Source organism: Narcine bancroftii, chromosome 6 (genome assembly GCF_036971445.1).
Source record: "Narcine bancroftii isolate sNarBan1 chromosome 6, sNarBan1.hap1, whole genome shotgun sequence".
Lineage (NCBI taxonomy): Eukaryota > Metazoa > Chordata > Chondrichthyes > Torpediniformes > Narcinidae > Narcine > Narcine bancroftii.
This window is the reverse complement of record NC_091474.1, coordinates 196,339,733-196,361,595: the sequence shown is the minus strand read 5'-3', so window position 1 is coordinate 196,361,595 and position 21,863 is coordinate 196,339,733. Positions and strand designations below refer to the sequence as shown.

The window sequence follows — 21,863 nt, the reverse complement described above, 5'->3', positions numbered from 1 at the left end:
TTATTTCATCATTTTTCTTATCTTGCAGTTTAATGTACATATTCGTTATAAATCTTTTAATTATCATTGTGTCTGTAATCACATATTGAAAGCTGCTTCCTTCAGGTAATCTGAATCTGTTTCCCAATTTGTCCTTTAAGTAGGCTTTCAGTTGATGGTATGCAAACATTGTACCATGAGTTATTCCATATTTGTACTTCAACTGTTCAAATGTTAATAAATTATTTCCCAAAAAACAATTTTCAATTATTTTGATTCCTTTTCTCTCCCATTCTCTAAAGGAAAGGTTATCTATTGTAAAAGGGATTAGTGGATTTTGCATCAATAATAATTTTGGTATTTGGTAATTCATTTTTTTTTCCTTTCTCAGTGGATCTTCTTCCATGTATTAAGTAAATGATGCAATACTGGTGAGCTTTTATATTGCACCAACTTTTCACCCCACTTATAAAAGTATATGTTCTGGTAACTTCTCCCCTATTTTATCTAGTTCTATCTTAGTCCAGTCTGGTTTTTCTCTTGTTTGGTAAAAATCTGATAAAATAATTTAATTGTGCAGTTCTATAATAATTTCTAAAGTTTTGGTAACTGCAAACCACCTTGGTTGTACCTCTCTGTTAATTTATCTAACGCTATCCTCGGTTTCCCCCCTTTCCATAAAAATTTCCTTATTATTCTCTTTAGTTCATTAAAGAATTTTTCTGTTAAGGGAATTGTTAACGATTGAAATAAGTATTGTATCCTTGGGAACATGTTCATTTTAATGCAGTTTACCCTCCCTAGCAACGTTAGCGGTAATTCTTTCCAATGTTCTAAGTCTTCCTGCAATTTCTTTATTAGTGGCTGATAATTTAGTTTGTACAAGTGGCTTAAGTTATTATCTAATCTGATACCTAGGTATTTAAATGGTGATTCTTTTTAAAATTCTGTTTAATCCGCGTTACTCATTGGCATGACTTCACTTTTATTGGCGTTGATCTTGTATCCGGATATTTCTCCGTGTTCCTTCAATCTCTTATATAATTCTTTTATTGATATCTCTGGTTCTTTTAGGTATGCTATGATGTCATCTGCAAATAAGATGATTTTATACTCCTCATTTATTTTTATCCCTTTTATTTTATTCTCTATTCTTATCAGTTCTGCGAAAGGTTCTATTGCTAAGGCTAACAACAATGAGGGGGGTGATGGACATCCCTGAATAATTGACCTACTTAATTTAAATTGATTAGATACATATCCATTTACTGCTACCTTTGCCAACGGACCATTATACAATGCTTTAATCCAATTTATATATTTTTCTGGTAGATTGAACTTCTATAATACTTTAAATAGGTAGTTCCACTCTACTCTGTCAAAGGCTTTTTCTGCGTCTAAAGCAACAGCCACTGTTGGTTTCTTATTTCCTTGAACTGCATAAATTAGATTAATAAGTTTACAGACATTATCCGCTGTTCGTCTTTTCTTAATAAATCCAGTTTGATCTTGTTTTACAATTTTTGGTACACAATCGGCCAATCTGTTTGCTAATAATTTCGCAATTATCTTATAATCTGAGTTAAGTAGAGATATTGGTCTATATGATGCTAGTGTTAATGGATCCTTCCCCGTCTTTGGTATTACTGTAATTATTGCTGTCTTACATGAATCTGGCAAGTTTTGTGTTTCTTCTACCTGGTTCATTACTTCCAGGTAAACAAATGTTTGGTTACACAGACACCCTTCCTTCTTCAGTCTTTAAATGTCTTATAAACTTCTGTTGGAAATCCATCCTCTCCTGGTGTTTTATTGTTGGGCAGCTTTTTGAATATATCCTGTACTTCCTCTATTTCAAATGGTTTTATTAGTTTGCTTTGTTCCTCTTCTTGCTATTTCAGCAGTTCAATTTTAGCTAAAAATTCCTCTATTATATCATCTTTCCCCTCGTTCTCAGTTTTGGTATAATTGTTCATAAAATTCCTTAAAGTTTTCATTAATCTCTGTTGGGTTATATGTAATTTGTTTGTCCTTTTTCCTTGATGCCAATACGGTTCTTTTAGCTTGTTCTGTTTTAAGTTGCCAGGCTAATATTTTATGTGTTTTTTCTCCCAGTTTGTAATACTTTTGCTTTGTTTTCATTATGTTCTTCTCCACCTTATACGTTTGTAATGTTTCGTATTTTATTTTTTTGTCCGCCAATTCTCTCCTTTTCGTAATATCATCCCTTTTTACTAGTTCCTTTTCTGTACTTACTTTCTCCCTTTCCAACTGCTCTATTTCGCGATTGTAATCTTTTTTCATCTTAGTTGCAGAACTTATTATCTGTCCTCTAATGAAGGCTTTCATTATGTCCCATACTATAAATTTGTCTTTCACTGATTCTGTTTATATCAAAATATGTTTTAATTTGGCGTTCAATAAACTCACTAAATTCCTGCCTTTTAAGTAGCATGGAGTTTAACCTCCATCTATATGTTCTTGTTGGGATGTCCTCCAGTTCTATTGCTAATAACAGGGGTGAATGATCAGATAGCAATCTAGCTTTATATTCCGTTTTCCTAACTCTCCCTTGGATATGGGCTGACAACAGGAACAAGTCAATCCTTGAGTATGTTTTATGTCTACTCGAATAATATGAGTATTCCTTCTCCTTTGGGTGTTTCATTTCCTGCATTGATTTAACCATAAATTTGGCCACTTTATTCATTTTGCTAGTCTTTTGTCCAGTTGTATCCACCTTTGGGTCCAAATTAAGGTTAAAATCTCCTCCTATCAATATATTTCCTTGTGTGTCTGCAATCTTAAAAAAATATCCTGCATAAACTTTTGATCCTCATCATTAGGTGCATATATATTGAGCAAATTCCAAAATTCTGAGTATATCTGACACTTTATCATTACATACCTCCCTGCTGGATCTATTATTTCCTCCTCTATTTTGATTGGTGCATTTTTGTTAACTAATATAGCAACACCTCTAGCTTTTGAATTATAGGATGCTGCTGCTACGTGTTCTACCCAGTCTCTCTTTAATTTGTTATGTTCCACTTCAGTTAGATGCGTTTCCTGCACGAATGCTATATCTATTTTTACCTTCTTCAATAAATTTGCCTCTTCCTTTTAATTTGGTTATGTATTCCATTAATGTTTATAGTCATATTGTTCAAGGTGGCCATCTTGTATCTTGCTTACACCTCTTTTCCACCTCCTCACCATCTCCATCCCCTTTTTTCCCATTTTCATCTTAATTTTCCCTTATTGAACTCAATGTATGACAACACATTTAAAACATAAAATACCCCAACAGTTCCCACACCCAATAATACCATAACCCCAAATGCTTTACCCCCCCCCCCCCCCCTGAGTTTCCCCTTATCCCTTGCTGGGCAACCACAACTCCCCTTTCCATTTGGATTGTGAACTTGCTCGCAAGCATCAACTGATTTTGCAGTGACGGTTATTCCCATTTCCCCCCAGCCCTCCCCAGAAAACACTGTTTTACACATATAACAAAGCTCTCTCTTTTTTCCACTTCCTTCTCTTCTCTTTTCCCTCTTTAGTTCTTTACATATATACTGTTTTTACATCTTTATATATACTTTATCGCCGTTCTTCATTCTTGTTACATCTTTTCATCTCTTCTTCTGTCTTGCAAACATTCTGCAAATTCTTGTGCTTCCTCCAGATCTGAGAACAGTCTGTTTTGCTCCCCGGGTATAAATATTTTAAGCATGGCTGGGTATCTTAACATGAATTTATAACCTTTTTTTCCATAGAATCGATATTGCTGTATTAAACTCTTTTCTTTAAGAGTTCAAAACTTATGTCTGGATTAAAAAATACATATATTTTTTGACCCTTGTATTCCAAAGATTTATCATCTTCTCTAACTTTATTCCTTGCCCGCTCCAATATATGTTCTCTTGTCGTATATCTCAAAAATTTTACTAAGATGGATCTTGGTTTTTGATGTGTCTGCGGTTTCAGAGCTAATGCTCTGTGTGCCCTTTCTATTTCCATTTCTTCCTGCATTTCTGTCGTTCCCAGGACCTTCGGGATCCATCCTTTTATAAATTCCTTCATGTCTGTGCCTTCATCACCCTCCTTCAGGCCCACTATTTTTGTTGTTTCACCTACTATAATTTTCCAACGTATCAATTTCTGAGATAACAACTCTTTGTGTCTCTTTAATTTTTTTTGTCACTTTCTTCCAATTTTTCTCAAGTCATTTACTTCCATTTCTACAGCCGTTTCCCGCTCTTCCACATTCTCTACTCTTTTCCCTATTTCTGTCGTGACCCACACTAAACTTTGTATTTTATCTTCTGCTCTTTTCATTTTCCTTTTAATTGCACTAAATTCTAATGATAACCATTCTTTTAATCTCATTTGTTCTTAAAAAAAGCTTTATCTATATTCTGTCCATCTATTTTACCTTCTATTTCTCTGTGAAGATCTTGAACTTCTTCTTCCTCTTCTGTGTCTGTACCTGTGTTTGTGTCTTCTTCTCTTCTTTGAGTCTGTGTCTCTTCTGTTTTTCCTGATGAGTTGCTTGTATCTCTTTGTCGGGCTTCCTCTTGCTGGGTCTCTTGGTGTTGGTCCTCCCCTCCTGGGCTGCTCATCTGTCAGGCCTCCTGTCGTTGATACTCTTGTTGGTCACCCCTCCGTTTTTCTCCCTTGTCTGTTTCCTCACTCCCTCCTCTGCCTTTCTCGTCCTCCAGCTGAGTGCCCTGGTGTCGGGCATCACTCAGCTGTTCGCACTGTGGCTGCCTGCTCCTCTGCTGAGCCACCCTCCCGTCGGTGTCCTCTTTTTCCTTTGAATGTGCAGTTGCGCACTATTGTGTGGCTCCGAGAGCCATTTTTGAAGTCCACCGGTCGGGAGGTCGCGACTCCACAGGGCAGGCACTAACCTCTGCAATCGGGTGCTCCTTGCCACCACAGCTCCCTGTTCCTTCGTGCAGGTCTTCCTTTCTTCTCTGGTGACTTTTTTTTCGGTTGTTTTTACTTTCTTCTTCTTGGGTGCCATCTTCTTTCTCTTCTCTGTAACTTTATCTTCTATTTATATTTTATTTTTTGTTGTGCTTTGTCTTTTCCTAACTTTTTGCCTATTATTCTGGAGAGGGCTGGTTTTCCCGACCAGCCACTACTCCCATCACGTGACTCCTCACTTCATAAAAGATTGTTGAGGAGAGTTCAGTATAAAATGTTTTTTAAATCCTCTCAGGCAAGGATACAAAGAGTTAAGAAACCAAGGAGGCTAGCTGAGTTCAAGATATAGATCAGAGTATTTAATTAAATTGTAGAAACAACTTGAGATCTGCCTCTATTCCTGAAATCTCTTCTTGCGAGTTAATTGGTCCATCACTGTTGTTACCAAGACCCTTGATAACTAATTTGCTCACTGATAATAGAGTATTTCAACGAAAGTAAAAAAAAAAATATCAATCAGGAATTCAAGAAATTGTACTAGTATATTTTTGTATATCAAATTACTCATTGGAAATTTTAATTAAAAAATACTATGGATGTTGTGAAACTGAAATAAAAACAAAATGCTAGAAATACAGTGACTATTATGGATTGTTTAACCTATGATTTATTTTCCTCCTTGAATTTTCCAACAGGAACAAGGATGGTGAGCCCTGGGGCCTTACAAAAGTTGCTACAGCACTGTAAAGAGCTTCGTCTGCTAGACGTTTCCTTCTGCTCCCAGATCGATAGCCGGGTGGTGCAAGAACTCAGCACCAAGTTCCCAAATGTATCAATTAAGAAGAGTTACACCCAATGACCAGCCTTATTGCTTCTCAATACCAAAAATGAGTACCGGTAATTATCTGTTCTGATTTGTTTTCTGAAATTTATCAAAAATCATCTTAATTTGAAGCTTATTTTATTCACTCTTTTGCACATTCCCACTCTAGTTCTCATCTGGGAACTTGTCATAGGTATAACAATGCAGAGTAGATCTGGGCAACTAAATCAACACTTGTTATGTGGAGTGAATGATGAGTGAAAGCAAAGTTTTGGAAGGAATGAATCAAGTGTCTTTTTGATATCTCAATACCCAAGATAATGTTTATATTCCTCTGCTAAACATCTCCAACAATTTAAAATAGTTTTGTTTTCCTCCTTCCCTCCAAACAAAAATGTTTAAATTCCACAATGGTTTACTGGAATGGATCTTGAGAAACTTGATATTCATGGGTTTTGGACAGAAGGATTGATTGCATTGTTTGAAAGTTTGCCTTAGCAATCTGGTTTGTATGTTCATACTTGTATTGTTCACTGAGTAGCTACATCTCAAAACAAGAGTTGCCAGTGCAGATTGAAATTTCTAATGCACGTCACAGTGTAGAACGTGGAAATGCTTTAATTTTAGTGGATACTGGTAAATATTTTCACTACTCTTGGGGGAAATACTGACATTCCGATATGTCTTTACACTGCCAGAGTTGTATTTCAAATCACACAATATTGCTATTTGAAAGAACTTTGTTATAAGGAAAGCTTGGTTATTTTAACAAAGTTACAATAATGTGTGCTTTGTATTTTGCATGTTGCCAGCCTAGAGAATTCCAAGTTATCCCAATAGTATTCTATATTTAAAAGGCATAAAACAGACTCCAACACATTGTGTTCTATTAGGAAAGTTCAATGTAAAAGCAAGTTGAAATACTTTTACCACAACTATTATTATATTTGGCTTCTGAAGGTTCTGAGTTTTAGCCTACATTTGACCATGAAAAAGTCTTATTGCTTACACTTGTACTTTCCTAACAAGACTCAATGTGTTGGAGCCTGTTCATAATTAAATTAAAATTTTGTCAAATTTCCTTATCATTTGTTTTTCCTGAATATATTGCTTGAAGACTCTAGACACTGGAAAATAACCATCTAGTTGAAATCTTATTTCATTATTGAAAACATAGATTGAGATTTTTCTCTTCCCATATTTGATATATTTTAATTCTAATTGAATGCTTTGAGAATGCTCCAATTGAGGAAATATTTAGTCCTGCTAGTGTTAATTGGCAACATCTGCTTGAAATATTTGCACATTTTTATAATTTAAGTTCAAGTTTATTCTCTTCCTTTTGTACAAGTACAAGCCAGCGAAACTGTGTTCTCTGGTCCTCGGTACAAAAATATGCAGACACATATACAGACATATATCCTTCTCGCCCTCCCTCTCTTTCTCTCTCGCACACACCCCGTATATGCATATGCAAAAATAAATAAATATTATTCATAAATAGTAGAGACTCGGGGTGGGGTTTGTATGAGCACTTGTTCAGCAGTTTCACTGTCTGTGGGAAGAAGCTGTTTCTCAGCCTGGTGAAAGATAATTATGCCTGTAGTCATTGCTTAAGATAAAAATAATCACTTTATGGAACCAACTTTTACTCGTTAATCCATTGTCCCATCTTTTGATCAGTTTACATTTGAAAGAGTTTTGTGTATTATGAAACTGAATATTGTGATTACTGGTAATTGTATGTTTCCTTAGTGATGTTTTGTCATGTTTAAAACATTTACATCCTTTTACACATTCAAACTACATTGAATTTGATTGAAGACATGATGAAATGTGTTCTTAAAGCAGGTTGTAGAAAATGCATGTTTCTATTGAGAGTCCCCATGTTCAATACTTTAAGAATGTCTTTTATCAGGAATTTATATCAGATATTAATGTAATAATCAGGTATTTTACTGAATATTGGCTTATTTGCACAATAAATTAGAAAAATGCAAAATGTTTTTATTTGAAGTTTTGGCTAATTGAATATTGCTCAGGTGTATTGTTTTCAAATGGCAATTATTTAATGCAGAATTAAGAATACCTCTGAATGACTACATGGCAGTAAGCTCATTTCAAATCACTTTCTCAATTGTAGTGATTCTTTTCTCTTTGTTTAATGCTTGGAGAATTTTGCACAGTTGAAGTAAGATTGCTGTAATGCAAAGGCAAATTATGCTAAAATTGATTTTGGAGAAATTTAGAATCAAATGCATTTGTACTTGGATGGCCAACAAAAGTCACATTTTAATGATTTAAATGGAAGCAAATATTGACTGTTTCTTCACATCTGTTAATTTCCAGAAGTTCTAAATTTTATCAAAGCAGGTTTAAATATGTAGGTAAAAATATTTAGCAAATATTCCATTTCCTATCATCAATGCACACTTGTAGATCATGTCAAAAGGTTTTTTAAATAATGTGACATTTATTCAGATGCCTTGTTGTTCGGAGTAGACAATCATGTCTGTCCATCCACCATGATCTCTGGCCCTGTGAATTGTAGTTGTTGTCTCTTCTCCTTCGGTGAAGGCTCCATCTTTGAGCTGAGACTGTAGTCAACGCTGAATTCATGATTATACAAAGGAAAAATTCTGAAGTGGTTTCCTGTTGCCACCCTCAGTTGCAGTGTCCATACTGGATGGGTAACCCTGGCCATGGATCAACAGATTCATCTGCCCAGTGTTAATAGTTTTACCACCATAAATTCCAATTTGTAGAATCTGCTTGTAAAAATCACCCACCATCTGCAATCCATATCTTTCATGTGACCCTGATTGGTGGGGGGGGGGGGGGGGGGGGGGTTAAGCAAGTGCTACACCTTGCTCAAGGGTGGCCTGTAGGCTATCAGACGGAATGAGTGCCTTGCACTTCTTGCTGAGCAATTGCGCAGTAACAACACCGATAATGTGACGAGAAGAAAATTGTTTAGCTGCCAAAACATTACTTTTTATGTGAAAGCACACTTACGAAACTTTCAGATAATCAATGTAGATAGTCAAACAATTGTCGTCTTAATCTATTTAACGTATGTTTTCATATTTCATTCAATGTTGTGTGGTGCAGCATATAGATTAAAATTTGTTTTCTAGGTATATATAGTTTTATTACTGGCAGCCATAATTTTCTTGGACTAGGGTTTGCATTAATATTTTTAATTTCTATATACATGCAAATATTAATGCATAAATATATAATATATATTAATATAAATTATATATAATAGGGATTTTGCTTTTAATGCTGCAAATGCTTAGCAATCTGTGGCTTTAAGAACAAATTATATTTTTTGTTGGATAAGAAACAATGTTACGAAAATGCTATTATCCAATATTACAAAATCTTTATTGTACTGTGAAACCTTGGAGGCTTTTTTTTAAGAAAGTAATCTCCAAAGCAATGTCTCTGAGAAAAAATGCTTTTAATTCTGCCACTCAGATGAGTCAATAAAAAAATCTTCAAACCTCCCATTTAAATTGCTCCTCAATGTACACACGATAAACCAGTCTGAAGATATTTGTTCAAGTATGTGTTTTCTGTTGCGTATTTACTAATTTGCATAACTAGTGTGATACCTCATTTGAAAACTAGAGAATTGAATCATCTGCAGTATACCTTGTATAGGATCTACTTGTCTACAGCAGCACTGAGCAACGTACTCATCAACTTGGAAAGCACAAATCAATTTCATTGGAAATTCACATATTTACCTTTCCTGGTTTAAATAAAGAAAATAAATCTGATTGAGAAGTGAGTGATTGGAGGGAAGGTGTCAAAAGATCTCTTCCACCCTATTGAAATACAATTTAATCAAGTACTGATATTGACATTACTGCTTCGCATTTTATGTCTGAATCCTTTGGACTGCCACAACTTTGTAATGCAGGGAAATCAAAATAAAAAGAGAAAAAAATATATTGTTAGAGAAAACAGCAAATGATTCAATTGCATTGCAGACTTTATAAACATTTATTTATCCTTAAAATTTCAAATCTTGTATCTGGGGAAGTAAAAGAACTGAAAAATAATAAATGGCACCAAAATAAAAGATTTAAGGCCATTCCTTTGCAGCCTTGTGACCTGAACCCATCCAAGGTGAGTGCTGCTCTGCATACTGGTCAATCAGACAGGTTAACAGTTTCACAAGGTCCACTTCTGCAGAAAATGTGGCTCATCCTATCCCATCCTGCTCTCCATCTGTTTTGCAAAGCTGTTGAAAATTATACAAAAATCTGACATGCTTTATTGCACTATTGAAGAAACAATACAGAGTGGAGAAAAATGAGAGATGTTTGATAAATTACCACCAGTTGCATTTTAACTCTTTTGAACTGTTGAAACCTTGCATTTGATTTTTGACCATGATTATGCAGCTTGTTAACAAATAGAGCATTTTTGATTAACTGTATTTGAAAACTTGTTGCAATGCAATAACATCCACATAACTATTGATGTAAAAGGAAATTTGCGATTGCTTAGGAAGTCATTATTTTGTATGTATCTCTTGACTTAGTAAAATTGATAATGTAATTGAAAGATTTATGTTTATTATTCTGAAGTATCTCCCTACCTTCCAGGAGTGGCCTTCACACAGGAACAACAAAAACTCCAAATATCCATATCACCCCACAGGTTTAGACAGAATACCAGAAGTGCAGTATTTGCATCCTATTCATTAGCCAATTGTTTGTGAATCACCCACAGATCAGTTTAGACTGCATGCAGTCCATGAAAATGTCTAGGAGTTGCAGAGGTAAAAGTTCAGAACAGGTAAATGGTTATATGGAATTCCTGTTTCAATCTTATTACACAGACTGCATTCTGGAAAACTGGGAATAATTTCCCTGAATGCAGAAGCTGAGGGTTTTTTTTAAAGAAGTAAATAAAGGAGAAAAAAACTTGAATATCTGTGATGCCGTTTAGAATTAACCATGAAAACTATAGTTACTGACTATAAAATATAGAAAGCACTACAGCTAATTTGTGTATATCAAGCTCCCACCAACAGTAAGGTGATAATATCAGATATATAAAAAAAGATTTGTATTGTGCTTTACAAATAATTTACAGAGCATCCCAAAGCATTCTGCTGCTATTAAGTACCATTAAAGTGTATTTCCTGTTGTATAGTGTGGAAGCATATTCACCAGTTTGTCCACAGTAAGCTCCCACAAACTGCATAACTTATTTGAAAATGTTAAATGTGAGATAGCTATTAGCAGAAAAGCAGAAATTATTTCTCATCTTAAAAATTGTCATCTGGCTTTTCTATATCCTCAGCATGAGCAGTGATGTTTTGGTTAAATATCTTGCCTGAAAGGCAGTCCAGCATTCTTTCAATGCAGTCAGTCTTTGGGAAGGAATAATTTGCTTGTGTTGACTAGGACACAAAAGAAAACATAGGAGTACTGTATACTATTTAGCTCGCAAATGACTTTGGCTGTTTAGTAAACTCATTAACTAACTCCATTTAGTGGGCTGAATTGCCACCCCAGGCGGTTGGTACAAGATGGCGTGGGCCTGCCATCCCTTCTCAGGAGAAGCCCCCATTTGGCAGCACACTTTGCCTGGGTGATGTCGCCACTTCCTGGTTGCACATTGCTGGGCAGGCAGTGACTCCACAGCGTGCTGACATCACTCCCTTAGATCAGTATGCCCCAGACAGAAAGTGGGTCATCCCCTAAAGGTAGCGTCAGAGATTCCAATAAAGTCAGTTACTGGTTCCCCCATGTGCTGTATGGATGTACTTCATTTCCGCTACATTGATAACCCTGAAGGTTCCAACGTCTTTGGAACCCAGCTCGAGTGCAACAAAATGCAAGATGCTGCTTCCGTTACAGTCGCAATGGCTGCGACCAATGCTGCGCGTGTGCATTTGCCACCCTTCTGGGTCAACCAGCCCAGGAACTGGTTACAACTGGCCAAGTCACAGTTTCAGGTCAGAGGCATTGTCTTGGAGAACACCAGGTTCTGGCATGTTGTCAGTGCCTGGATGCTGCTACCAGAATCAAAGTAAGCTCCTTCATTGAAAATCCTCCAATTGAGTGTAAGTACGAACAATTCCAGCATTTCCTCCTCAATTCATTGGAACTCAGCCAAATCGAGTGAGCCCTCTGCATCCTGAATATGCAAAGCCTGGGTGATTAGAAATGGTGCACATGCACAAAATGGTGGTTTTAGTAGATGGGCACACAAACTGTTTCTTGTTCGAGGCCCTGTTCCTCTCCAACCTAGTCAAGTTCTGTGGCAACCATTTACACCACACCACAGCCAACCATCCTCAGGCAAACAAACTTGTTGAACATTTTCAACGCCATCTGAAAGCTTGACTACAAGGCCCGAAGTGGATGGACGAACTCCCATGGGCACTGTTGGGAATTTGCACAGCACCAAAAGAAGACTTGCAAGCATTGTCCACTGGGCTTACCTGCCCAGGGGACATTCACTTCAATCCTCCTGGCTCACAACCCAGTGCCTTAGACATCCTCCAGCACTTGAGGGAACAAATAAGTAAGCTGAAACCTCTGCCACCTTCCCATCATGGCTCTCCACCCTGCCATATCCCTGCAGATCTACAGTCCACTGACTTAATTTTCGTTTACAGAAGACAGCAAAGAATACCCCTGCAATGCCCCGATGAAGGCCCATTCAAGGTGTTATAGTGTGATGGTGTCGTTTTCACCCTTGACATTGGCGGGCGGCAAGACATGTTTACCATTGACCGCCTCAAGGCTGCACATTTGGATTCAGCCCTACCTGTCCTGGATACCCACGTCAGATACTGAGGTCGCCCACCTAAAGACAGTACTGTGACTTGCTCAAAGGGTGGCAGTGATTCCAGGGGTGAGGGGGTGTGGTAGCAGGCTGACCCATTGCATCATTAGACGGGCTGAATCACCACCCCCAATCAGTTGGTACAGATGGTGCAGTCCCCTTTCCCTTCTCAGGAGAAGCCTGCATTGCCTGGGAGATGTCACCACTTCCTCGTTGCACGTCACTGGGCCAGCAGTGACTCCACAACGCGCGGACGTCACTCCCTTAGATCTGCTCACCCTAGATAGGTAGTGGGTCTTCCACTAAACGCAACGCGAAGGATTCAAATAAAGTCGGTTACAGGTTCACCCTCATGTTGTGTGGACGTACCTCATTTCAGTAGTGCTGCTGTTAGCAGCTGTGACAACCATATATTTCCCAAGTCACTGAGTGCTCTTGGTTTTTGTTTTAAAGTTTCGGATTTGAAATGAACAATATACCGAGCATCAATTGTTGTTCGAGGAATACAATTTCAGATTTCTATCACCCTAGCAATCTGGAAATGTAACCACTCCTGAAAGTTATCACTGTGATACCTGGGTCATGCTTCCTTGGACTTCTTCTTTGGCTTGGCTTCGCGGACGAAGATTTGTGGAGGGGTAATGTCCACGTCAGCTGCAGGCTCGTTTGTGGCTGACAGGTCCGATGCGGGACAGGCAGACACGGTTGCAGCGGATGCAAGGGAAAATTGGTGGGTTGGGTGTTGGGTTTTTCCTCCTTTGTCTTTTATCATTGAGGTGGGCTCTGCGGTCTTCTTCAAAGGAGGTTGCTGCCCGCCGAACTGTGAGGCGCCAAGATGCACGGTTTGAGGCGATATCAGCCCGCTGGCGGTGGTCAATGTGGCAGGCACCAAGAGATTTCTTTAGACAGTCCTTGTACCTCTTCTTTGGTGCACCTCTGTCATGTTGGCCAGTGGAGAGCTCGCCAAATAACTCAATCTTGGGAAGGTGATGGTCCTCCATTCTGGAGACGTGACCTACCCAGCGCAGTTAGATCTTCAGCAGCGTGGATTTGATGCTGTCGGCCTCTGCCATCTCGAGTACTTCGATATTAGGGATGAAGTCGCTCCAATGAATGTTGAGGATGGAGCGGAGACAACACTGGTGGAAGCGTTCTAGGAGCCATAGGTGATGCCGGTAGAGGACTCATGATTCAGAGCCAAACAGGAGTGTGGGTATGACAACGGCTCTGTATACGCTAATCTTTGTGAGGTTTTTCAGTTGGTTGTTTTTCCAGACTCTTTTGTGTAGTCTTCCAAAGGCGCTATTTGCCTTGGCGAGTCTGTTGTCTATCTCGTTGTCGATCCTTGCATCCGATGAAATGGTGCAGCCGAGATAGGTAAACTGGCTGACCGTTTTGAGTTTTGTGTGCCCGATGGAGATGTGGGGGGGGATGGCTGATGGAGGACCTCTGTTTTCTTCAGGCTGACTTCCAGGCCAAACATTTTGGCAGTTTCCGCAAAACAGGACGTCAAGCGCTGAAGAGCTGGCTCTGAATGGGCAACTAAAGCGGCATCGTCTGCAAAGAGTAGTTCATGGACAAGTTGCTCTTGTGTCTTGGTGTGAGCTTGCAGGCGCCTCAGATTGAAGAGACTGCCATCCGTGCGGTACCGGATGTAAACAGCGTCTTCATTGTTGAGGTCTTTCATTGCTTGTTTCAGCATCATGCTGAAGAAGATTGAAAAGAGGGTTGGTGCGAGAACGCAGCCTTGCTTCACGCCATTGTTAATGGAGAAGGGTTCAGAGAGCTCATTGCTGTATCTGACCCGACCTTGTTGGTCGTTGGACCTAGATTCCCCACATACAGCGGAAATAATTTCACTCTATCAACCACGTTCTTCAAAAAAATGTGTAATTAAATATTTTGTGTCTTCTTTAAAACTATGCATTTCTGACAATGTAACATTGCCACAATACATCACTGATTTGTCGGCCAGGACTTTTGTATTTTAGTCCTGGGAGTGGAACCCACTGACCAATGGATGACACTAATGTCTAGTGGTGGTTTCATATTATTCCACCAACTACTCTGTCGAGATTATGGTTAATTGTAGTGGTGATTGTAAAGTGGCATGCTACCAATAATGGTGTATTTAATTATATTTGACAGTATTTAAAATAAATGTCAAGGTAAACTGGTGAAGATTCATTGAGATGGTTCACTTTTGATATCTGATGTAATTGAAACATTGTCACTTTGTACATCTGGTTTTAAAATCATATTTTCATGTCAATGCAAAGGAGTTTCATATGGTAATGACAAGGGGCCCAGTGTTTTTCATATAACTGAAATGGACAGACACCTTTCTAAATGAATCATGAATTTTGTGATTTCTATCCTCTGTATGGGTACTATAGTTGTTAACACAGCACTATTGCAGCCCCAGAGACTCCGGTTGGAATCCAGTGTTATTTGTAAAGAGTTTGTACTTCCTCCCTGTGTCTGCGTACCTTTACTCTGGGTGTTCCAGTTTCAAATTAATTTTTTAAGTATAGACACACAGCACAGTTACAGGCCATTTCAGCCCATGAGTCAGCGCTGCCCACTTTACACTCAATTAACCTACACCTCGGTACGTTTTGAACAGTGGGAGGAAATCAGACCCCCGATACAGGGAAAACATACATACTCCTTACAGACAACTTGGGGTCGAACCCTGGTCCCAATTGCTGGCACTGTAAAGGAGTGGCACTAACTGCTACACCAATCGTGCAGCACCATTTCAAAGATGTATGGGGTTAGTAGGTCAATTGGTCATAAGGGTGTATTTGGGGAGCACAGGCTCATGGGCTCTCTGTATCTCTAACTTTTTTTTTAAAAAGAATTAAAATTTCAATGATTTTGTTAACGATAGAAGTGTCTCAACATTCCTCTTTGCACTGTTATTGGCCTATCGTGGTATTAGAAGGAGCAAAACAAGCAATGTATGCTGTCTTGTACAGGCTTTCATCCATCCAAGTTTCTCATCCTAAGAAAAGCTTAGGCCTTTCCTCTTGTGGTGATGTATTTCCTCCATTGTATATAGTTATCATTGTCAATTGTATATATGGAGCTGCCCACCCATGGATGACCCATACCCTATGACTCCTCTCCCCGTGGTCCTAGGCTATAAAGGTCAAGCTGCCATTCTATCCTGGGATCTGGGCCATCAAGGTTCTTTTGTGTATTAAAGCTTATCGTTTCCTTAGCTTGTCTCTGTGGTTACTGGTAGTGCCCTACACCCCTTTGAATGCCCATTGCCAGGAACTGAAGCAGGATGCGCACATTAAGTTTACTGATAACTTAAAAAGTAACAGGAAGTACTTTTAGTTTATTTTTATTCTTAACCTTGGAGAACTTCTTTAACCTATTACACTGGTCAACAACTTTTTTTTCCAAAAGGTTTGCTTGGCATGATAGACAACTTCAAGCTGAACACAGACAGTGGCAGATTAGGCTGAGTAGACTGAAGCCTAGTGGCCTGGAGGATAAGGGGGCCTGAGCACCTAGGCTTCAGCCTACTCTGTAAAGGTTAGCCTTGTCTTGGTTTATCATTTCACACTTACTGTGCAGGTGAAGCCGATGACTGCAAACCAGAGTTGGCATCGTGCCATTGCTGGGGTGATGCATGTAGTGGTTTCTGGGAGTTGGTGGTGACAGCATGAAGATTTGCAGTGTGTGCAAAGAGGAGGCTTCGAAACACCGGTGTCCAGCCTGTCAACTGCGGTAGGTAAGTGAATAACTGGAAGGGTGCACGACCAGCAATATCTGAGTGTGTGTGTGTGTGTATATATGTATATATGTGTGTATCTCTCTCTCTCTCTATCTATATATATATATTATATCTATATATATATATATCTATATATATCTATATATCTATATTATATCTATATATATATCTATATATAGATATATATAGATATATATCTATATTATATATATCTATCTATCTCTCTCTCTATCTCTCTCTCTATCTAGAGAGACAGTCACTGGGTTGTGAGCAGAAAGCACAGCTTTTATCTGGAACCGTGAATAGTGGGAAAGGTAGGAGAACTAATCACTTGTCAGAGTTGGAGTGGCTGGGATTCAGTTTGCTTACTGGGCGCTCAAGGGACCACCAGGTGGCTATGTGGCTAGTTGAATTTGTGACTTTCATTCACTCCCTCCAGATGTTTCTGCGAGAATAGAACATTTATTTTTAAAGGATGATATTTGCAGTTGTGTGGTTAATGATGACCAGCTGCACAGATTTCCCCATAGACTTGGCTGTGGCATTTCCAAGATTGGGTAATACAGTAAAGGGAAACCAGCATTTAGCAAGTTAGATTTCTTCGTGTAAATTAATCCAATCTTCTATTCTTCCCACACCAACACCTATCAAACCTAAGCACTCCTATATGAAAGGCTAGTAGCAAGTGACACCCGGGTGGCCAGGTCCTTGCTGGGGACAGCCTATGCCACTGCAGGGAGCAAGTGGCAGCAGGGATAGCCAGGCCCGTGGCAGAGAGTGAGAGGTGCAGGGGGTGGTAGGGCCTGATGAAAGCTCAGCCTAGGGTCTGAGTGTAAGAAGTTGGGGAAACATTAAATTAACATTTATTGAATTTAGCATGTTGAATTGCATAATGATGTTGACATATTGCATTAGTTCAACTGACCAAAAATTCTTTTTGATGCTAATTTTCAGTTACTCAGTGACTGCCCTTCCTAAGAAGACTGAAGCAGGCAAGGCTACCGGCCACCATTATTTCAACTTTTTATCGGACCCCTATCAAGAGTGTCCTGGCCGGCTGCATCACAGTGTGGTATGGTTGCTGTGGAGAAATGGATCAGAGGTCAAGCCACAGGACCATAAGAGTGGCAGAGAGGATCACTGGAGTCTTACCCCAAATTGACATGATTTATCAAGATAAATTGTTTGAAAAGGATGTGCAAAATCATTGAGGACCCCTTCCACCCTGCACACATCATCTTTCAGCTGCTCCCATTAGGATAGAGATATGGGAGTATCAAAGCCAGCACCACCAGGCTGAGGAATAGCCTCTTCCCATGAGAATGTTGAATGACCACAGGAACTGCTCACCTTAAACATACATAATGATCATGTACAAAATAATATTTATTTATTTGTTTTTATAAATGAAATACTTGTACACCATAATGAAGGGCTAAGTTCGAAACATTGATGTATCTTAACCTTTGCTACTTAAAGGTTCTGTTCAACCTGCTGTGTTTCTCCAGCATTTGTGTTTTTTCAAATACTTGTACTGTATCCGTATTGTTTGTCTGTATGTGTTAAGTCTGGTTATATGTCTGCACGTTTTGCACAGAGGACCAGAGAACGCTGTTTCATTGGATTATACTTGTACAATCAGATGACAATAAATTTGACTTGATGCCTCTCCTGTCAGTGGGCAAAAATAGTCAGCCTGCATTGATGGATTCCAGTTGCCTTGATACCACTTTTCCATGGTCACAATGTCCTGGTGAAACCTTTCACCATGTTCATCTCTGACTCCACCAAGATCAGCAGGGAAGAAGTGCAAATGCAGAAAATGAATTTTCAATGATATGTTGCACTTAATGTTTTTGTATGCTTGAAATAGTCTTAAATATAACAAGAAATCACAAAAAGGGTTGTATCTTTTAAAATCCACATAGTAGAAAACAATTTGAGGTTATTTTAATGATCAGCAGGCCAAAATCCATCAAATATAAATGAAGCAAAATTTTTTATCTAGTTTTTTCCATCTGAAACTCGCCAGTCTTGGGAGACACATGATTCAATTTCCAAACCCAATGATGGGCCTAGGAGATCTAAAGCATAAATTCTCAAGGTGGAGTGTGGGGATATTTTGGTGGGGTGTAGGAATATTTTGGTGGGGCGTAGGAATATTTTGGGAAATAATTAAAAAGTTGGATTTTAAAAATGAACTCGTTATATTGGTATGAAAGATGTGACTTGGCAACACTGTCAGTTCAACACAATTGTGATAACTTCTAAGTAAAATCACTTTTTATTTTCATAATGTTTTTACTCTTCTGATGTTTCTCTTGTTTTTCTTATTTCAACTTTTGTTGTCCTTGGTTAACATTATAATTATTTATTTTCTGACTGGTCTTATTATCATCCATTCCAAATTATCTCATTGGCAATGAGGATTCCAAATGATCTCAACAATAATTTCTCCGTCATTTTTCAGTTCTGTAGTGAGACCTGTATCTGTATGATCTTTGTGCCCTAGTGTATTGATGGGGGGGTGGGGGTCCGCCCCAGGCACCAGCTGCCAGCCTGATGGGGTCACCAAAATTGGGGAAAAAAATAGAGACCCCAGAAAGTAAAGCATGAGGTTAATGCAGTTTTGATGCACTCTCTGGGGGAAAAAAATGTCAAGCTGTGCTCGTTTTTTTTTCGATGTTTGGGGGTCCATATTCTTCCTTTGATTCCATCATTACTTTTATTACAATTGTAATTTTAAGACATAAAATATTGATTAATCTGTTTTGGGAGCTCGCACTGTTATATTAATCTGTTTCAGGAAGCTCACTGTTGTATATTCAAAATGAGCAGACCAAGCAAGCAAAAGGTTCGTCAATATGCAGTGGAGTTCTTGAAGTTTGGGTTTATACCTGCTCTACATGATGAAAATGCACCTTTTTGCCTATTATGCCAACAAAACTTTCACCAATGAATCAATGAAAGCAGGGCCGCCTTCAAGCTCATTTGAGGGTAAAACATCTTAACCATGTTGATTCAAAATTGGAATATTTTAAATCACTGAAAGAGAAGTTTGAAAATAAATCAAAAATCACTTCATTATTCACTCTGCAAATTACAACCCTAGATCGTACCCTTGAAGCTAGCTATGAAATTTCTCTGCTGATAGCAAAACATAGGAAGAATCATTTGGAGGAACTGATTAAACCCACAATATCATTGTTTCTCAAAACAGTTCCGCAAAAGAATGATAAAGATGTCTGCGCAATGCCATTGAGTAATAATACTGTTTACAACAGAATAGATGGCATGGGTCAAGATGTTAAAAAGCAGCTTATTGAGAAGTTGAAATCACGAAAGTTCTCAATACAACTGGATGAATCTACCTGATGGGACAATGAGGCTCTGTTATTGGCATACGTGAGATATATTAATCAGGAAAAGTTGCAAGAAGAGATGTTTTGTGAATCATTAGGAACAACCACTACTGCAATTGATATCTACAGCAAGCTCAAAAATTATTTGGATGAAAATGAAATACCATAAGGAAACATTGTTTCTTGTGCTGCAGATGGTGTACCTGCTATGATGTGTGTAAAAAAAATGTTTAATCAAAGATGAAATTCCGAACATGTTGGTTGTGCATTGTGTTATCCAAAGAGAAAACTTAATTGCCAAGCAAGTTTTCCCTGTTCTACATGAGATGCTGCATTCTGTGATCATGTATCAATGCCATCAAAGCTAATGCCAAATGTCTGTTCAAGCAGAACATGTGAGATTATTGCTTTACACTGAAGTAAGGTGGTTGTCAAAGGGAAACTGCTTCAAAAGGTTTATGGAATTGTTTGATCATCTCAGCAAGTTTTTGAAGGATAAAACTGAAACGATGCTCTTGCTAACAACAGATGGTAAAGCTTGTGTGAGTTACTTGATGGACATTTTTGAAAAACTATACATACATTGAACAAGCAACTCCAAGTAGTAAAATGACGCTCGTCGATACAAAGATAGTTGGATTGATGACACCTCTAGAATTATCCCAAAAGAATATTTCTGCAAGAAATTTCAGTCAATTCTATTGGTTGAATAAGTGCAAGGTATTTTTTTGCTGCTGCCAACCTCATTGTTGACTGTTTGAAAATGTCGGTTACCGACTTTAATGATAGATTTTCAGACTTAAAGGCAATCGATTTTCCTTCTTGGATAACTCAGCCATTGCTGGTGGACTTTTCTGAAGTTCCAGTGGAACAGCAAGAGGAGTTATCTGAGTTGCAACATGATGAATCTGTGAAATTTCTGTTCAAAGTGAAAGGAATCATGATGTGGCTGACTAACAAGATCGAAAAGAAATGCCCAAACTCGATAACTTTAGCAAAGGAACTATTGATAGATTTTCCATCATCTTATTTAGTAGAATGTGAATTCAGTGCTGTTAGTGATTTGCTACAATCTAAGAGAAACTACTGGAAATTACCAAAAAATGGGAGATTTAAGGTTGAAACTAACAAAATTAGTCTCTTGGGTTAAAAGAAACTGCAGCCAGCATCGGGTGAGGTTCTCACTGAAGTGACGACAATTGTTGAGATGGTTGACATATTGAAGTAGTAGTTGAATATGAAATATGTATTCCTGACCTTGCATTGAAATACATTTGCAGAAAATTATTTAATTAAAACTTCTTTTGAATATATAACTTTTTTTCCGCACCAGTGGGACGTAGGGTTTTTTTTTAATTAAAGTGGGGCCTAGGGCAAAAAAGGTTGTGAACCACTGATCTAAAGTAAAAAATGGTGCTTGTTATTTTCTCTGCGTTCTGCCTCCTTCCAAAATCTGCAAGCTCAAAGTGAAAATAAATGGTGCATTGGTTTGCCCCAATTTGGGGATTTTTTTTTTGCTCTTCTCTTCAGCAAAAAGCTTTAGAGTAACTGGCTCCTTACATTTTTTTCGAACTTTGTGAACGTGTGCATGTACTGTACACTTGTCCGTCCGGGAACGATGAAATTTACATCTTAAAATAATATGGCTGCACATAAAACAAAGTTAGGCTTGCAACGGCGTTTGAGGATGATTCGTGCACCGGTAGTTTAAAACAAAAATTAAACATATGGTGATCAACAAAAAGTTATAGAAAGCCAGTAGCTGTTCTTTTCTTCAATGAACCAAGACTGGAATTTCAATTCCCATCGCCTCAATCAATAATTTCTACAAATAGACGACGTAATGAGCATACGAAGACTTGTCTCGTCCGCTCCGTCCAGTGTTTTTCCTTTGCTAAATGGTTGGTAGTGGTGGATCATAATTTATAATTGCAGTGGCAAAATGCTTTGGTGCCTTGACCCGACTTTAATGTGTTGTACGTATCTTAAACCAATTCAAACTTTGCCTCTAATCCACCCCACGAAGAAGGCTTCAGGAAGCACCTTAAAGGCATCGAGTACTCTTTGAAAAGGGCTTGCGTGGATGTTTTATCCAAAGAATTTCATAATCGTCGATGATAAACCAACAAAGGACTTCCGGAGAAAGGTGCTTAACGCCACTTAGATGTAACACAGCAGAGTCATTTCAGCGCAACGT

General features: G+C 38.3%; 1 protein-coding gene across 7 annotated transcripts in view; it reads left to right on the top strand.

Moving 5' to 3' along the window:
• Positions 1–21,021, top strand: part of fbxl4 (F-box and leucine-rich repeat protein 4) — a 102,782-nt gene extending 81,761 nt beyond the window's left edge. For 4 of the 7 annotated variants that reach the window (XM_069887128.1, XM_069887122.1, XM_069887129.1 and 1 more), the window contains 3 exons: positions 5,607–5,808; positions 16,145–16,301; positions 17,259–18,600. In XM_069887128.1, the coding sequence (XP_069743229.1) occupies positions 5,607–5,770 (164 nt within the window). In that variant the 3' untranslated portion in view covers positions 5,771–5,808; positions 16,145–16,301; positions 17,259–18,600. Of the gene's footprint in view, positions 1–5,606; positions 7,741–16,144; positions 16,302–17,258; positions 18,601–19,110 lie in introns of those variants that run through there. The other 3 variants (XM_069887124.1, XM_069887126.1, XM_069887125.1) reach the window with 3 other exon arrangements.
• Positions 21,022–21,863: the final 842 nt, after the last annotated feature.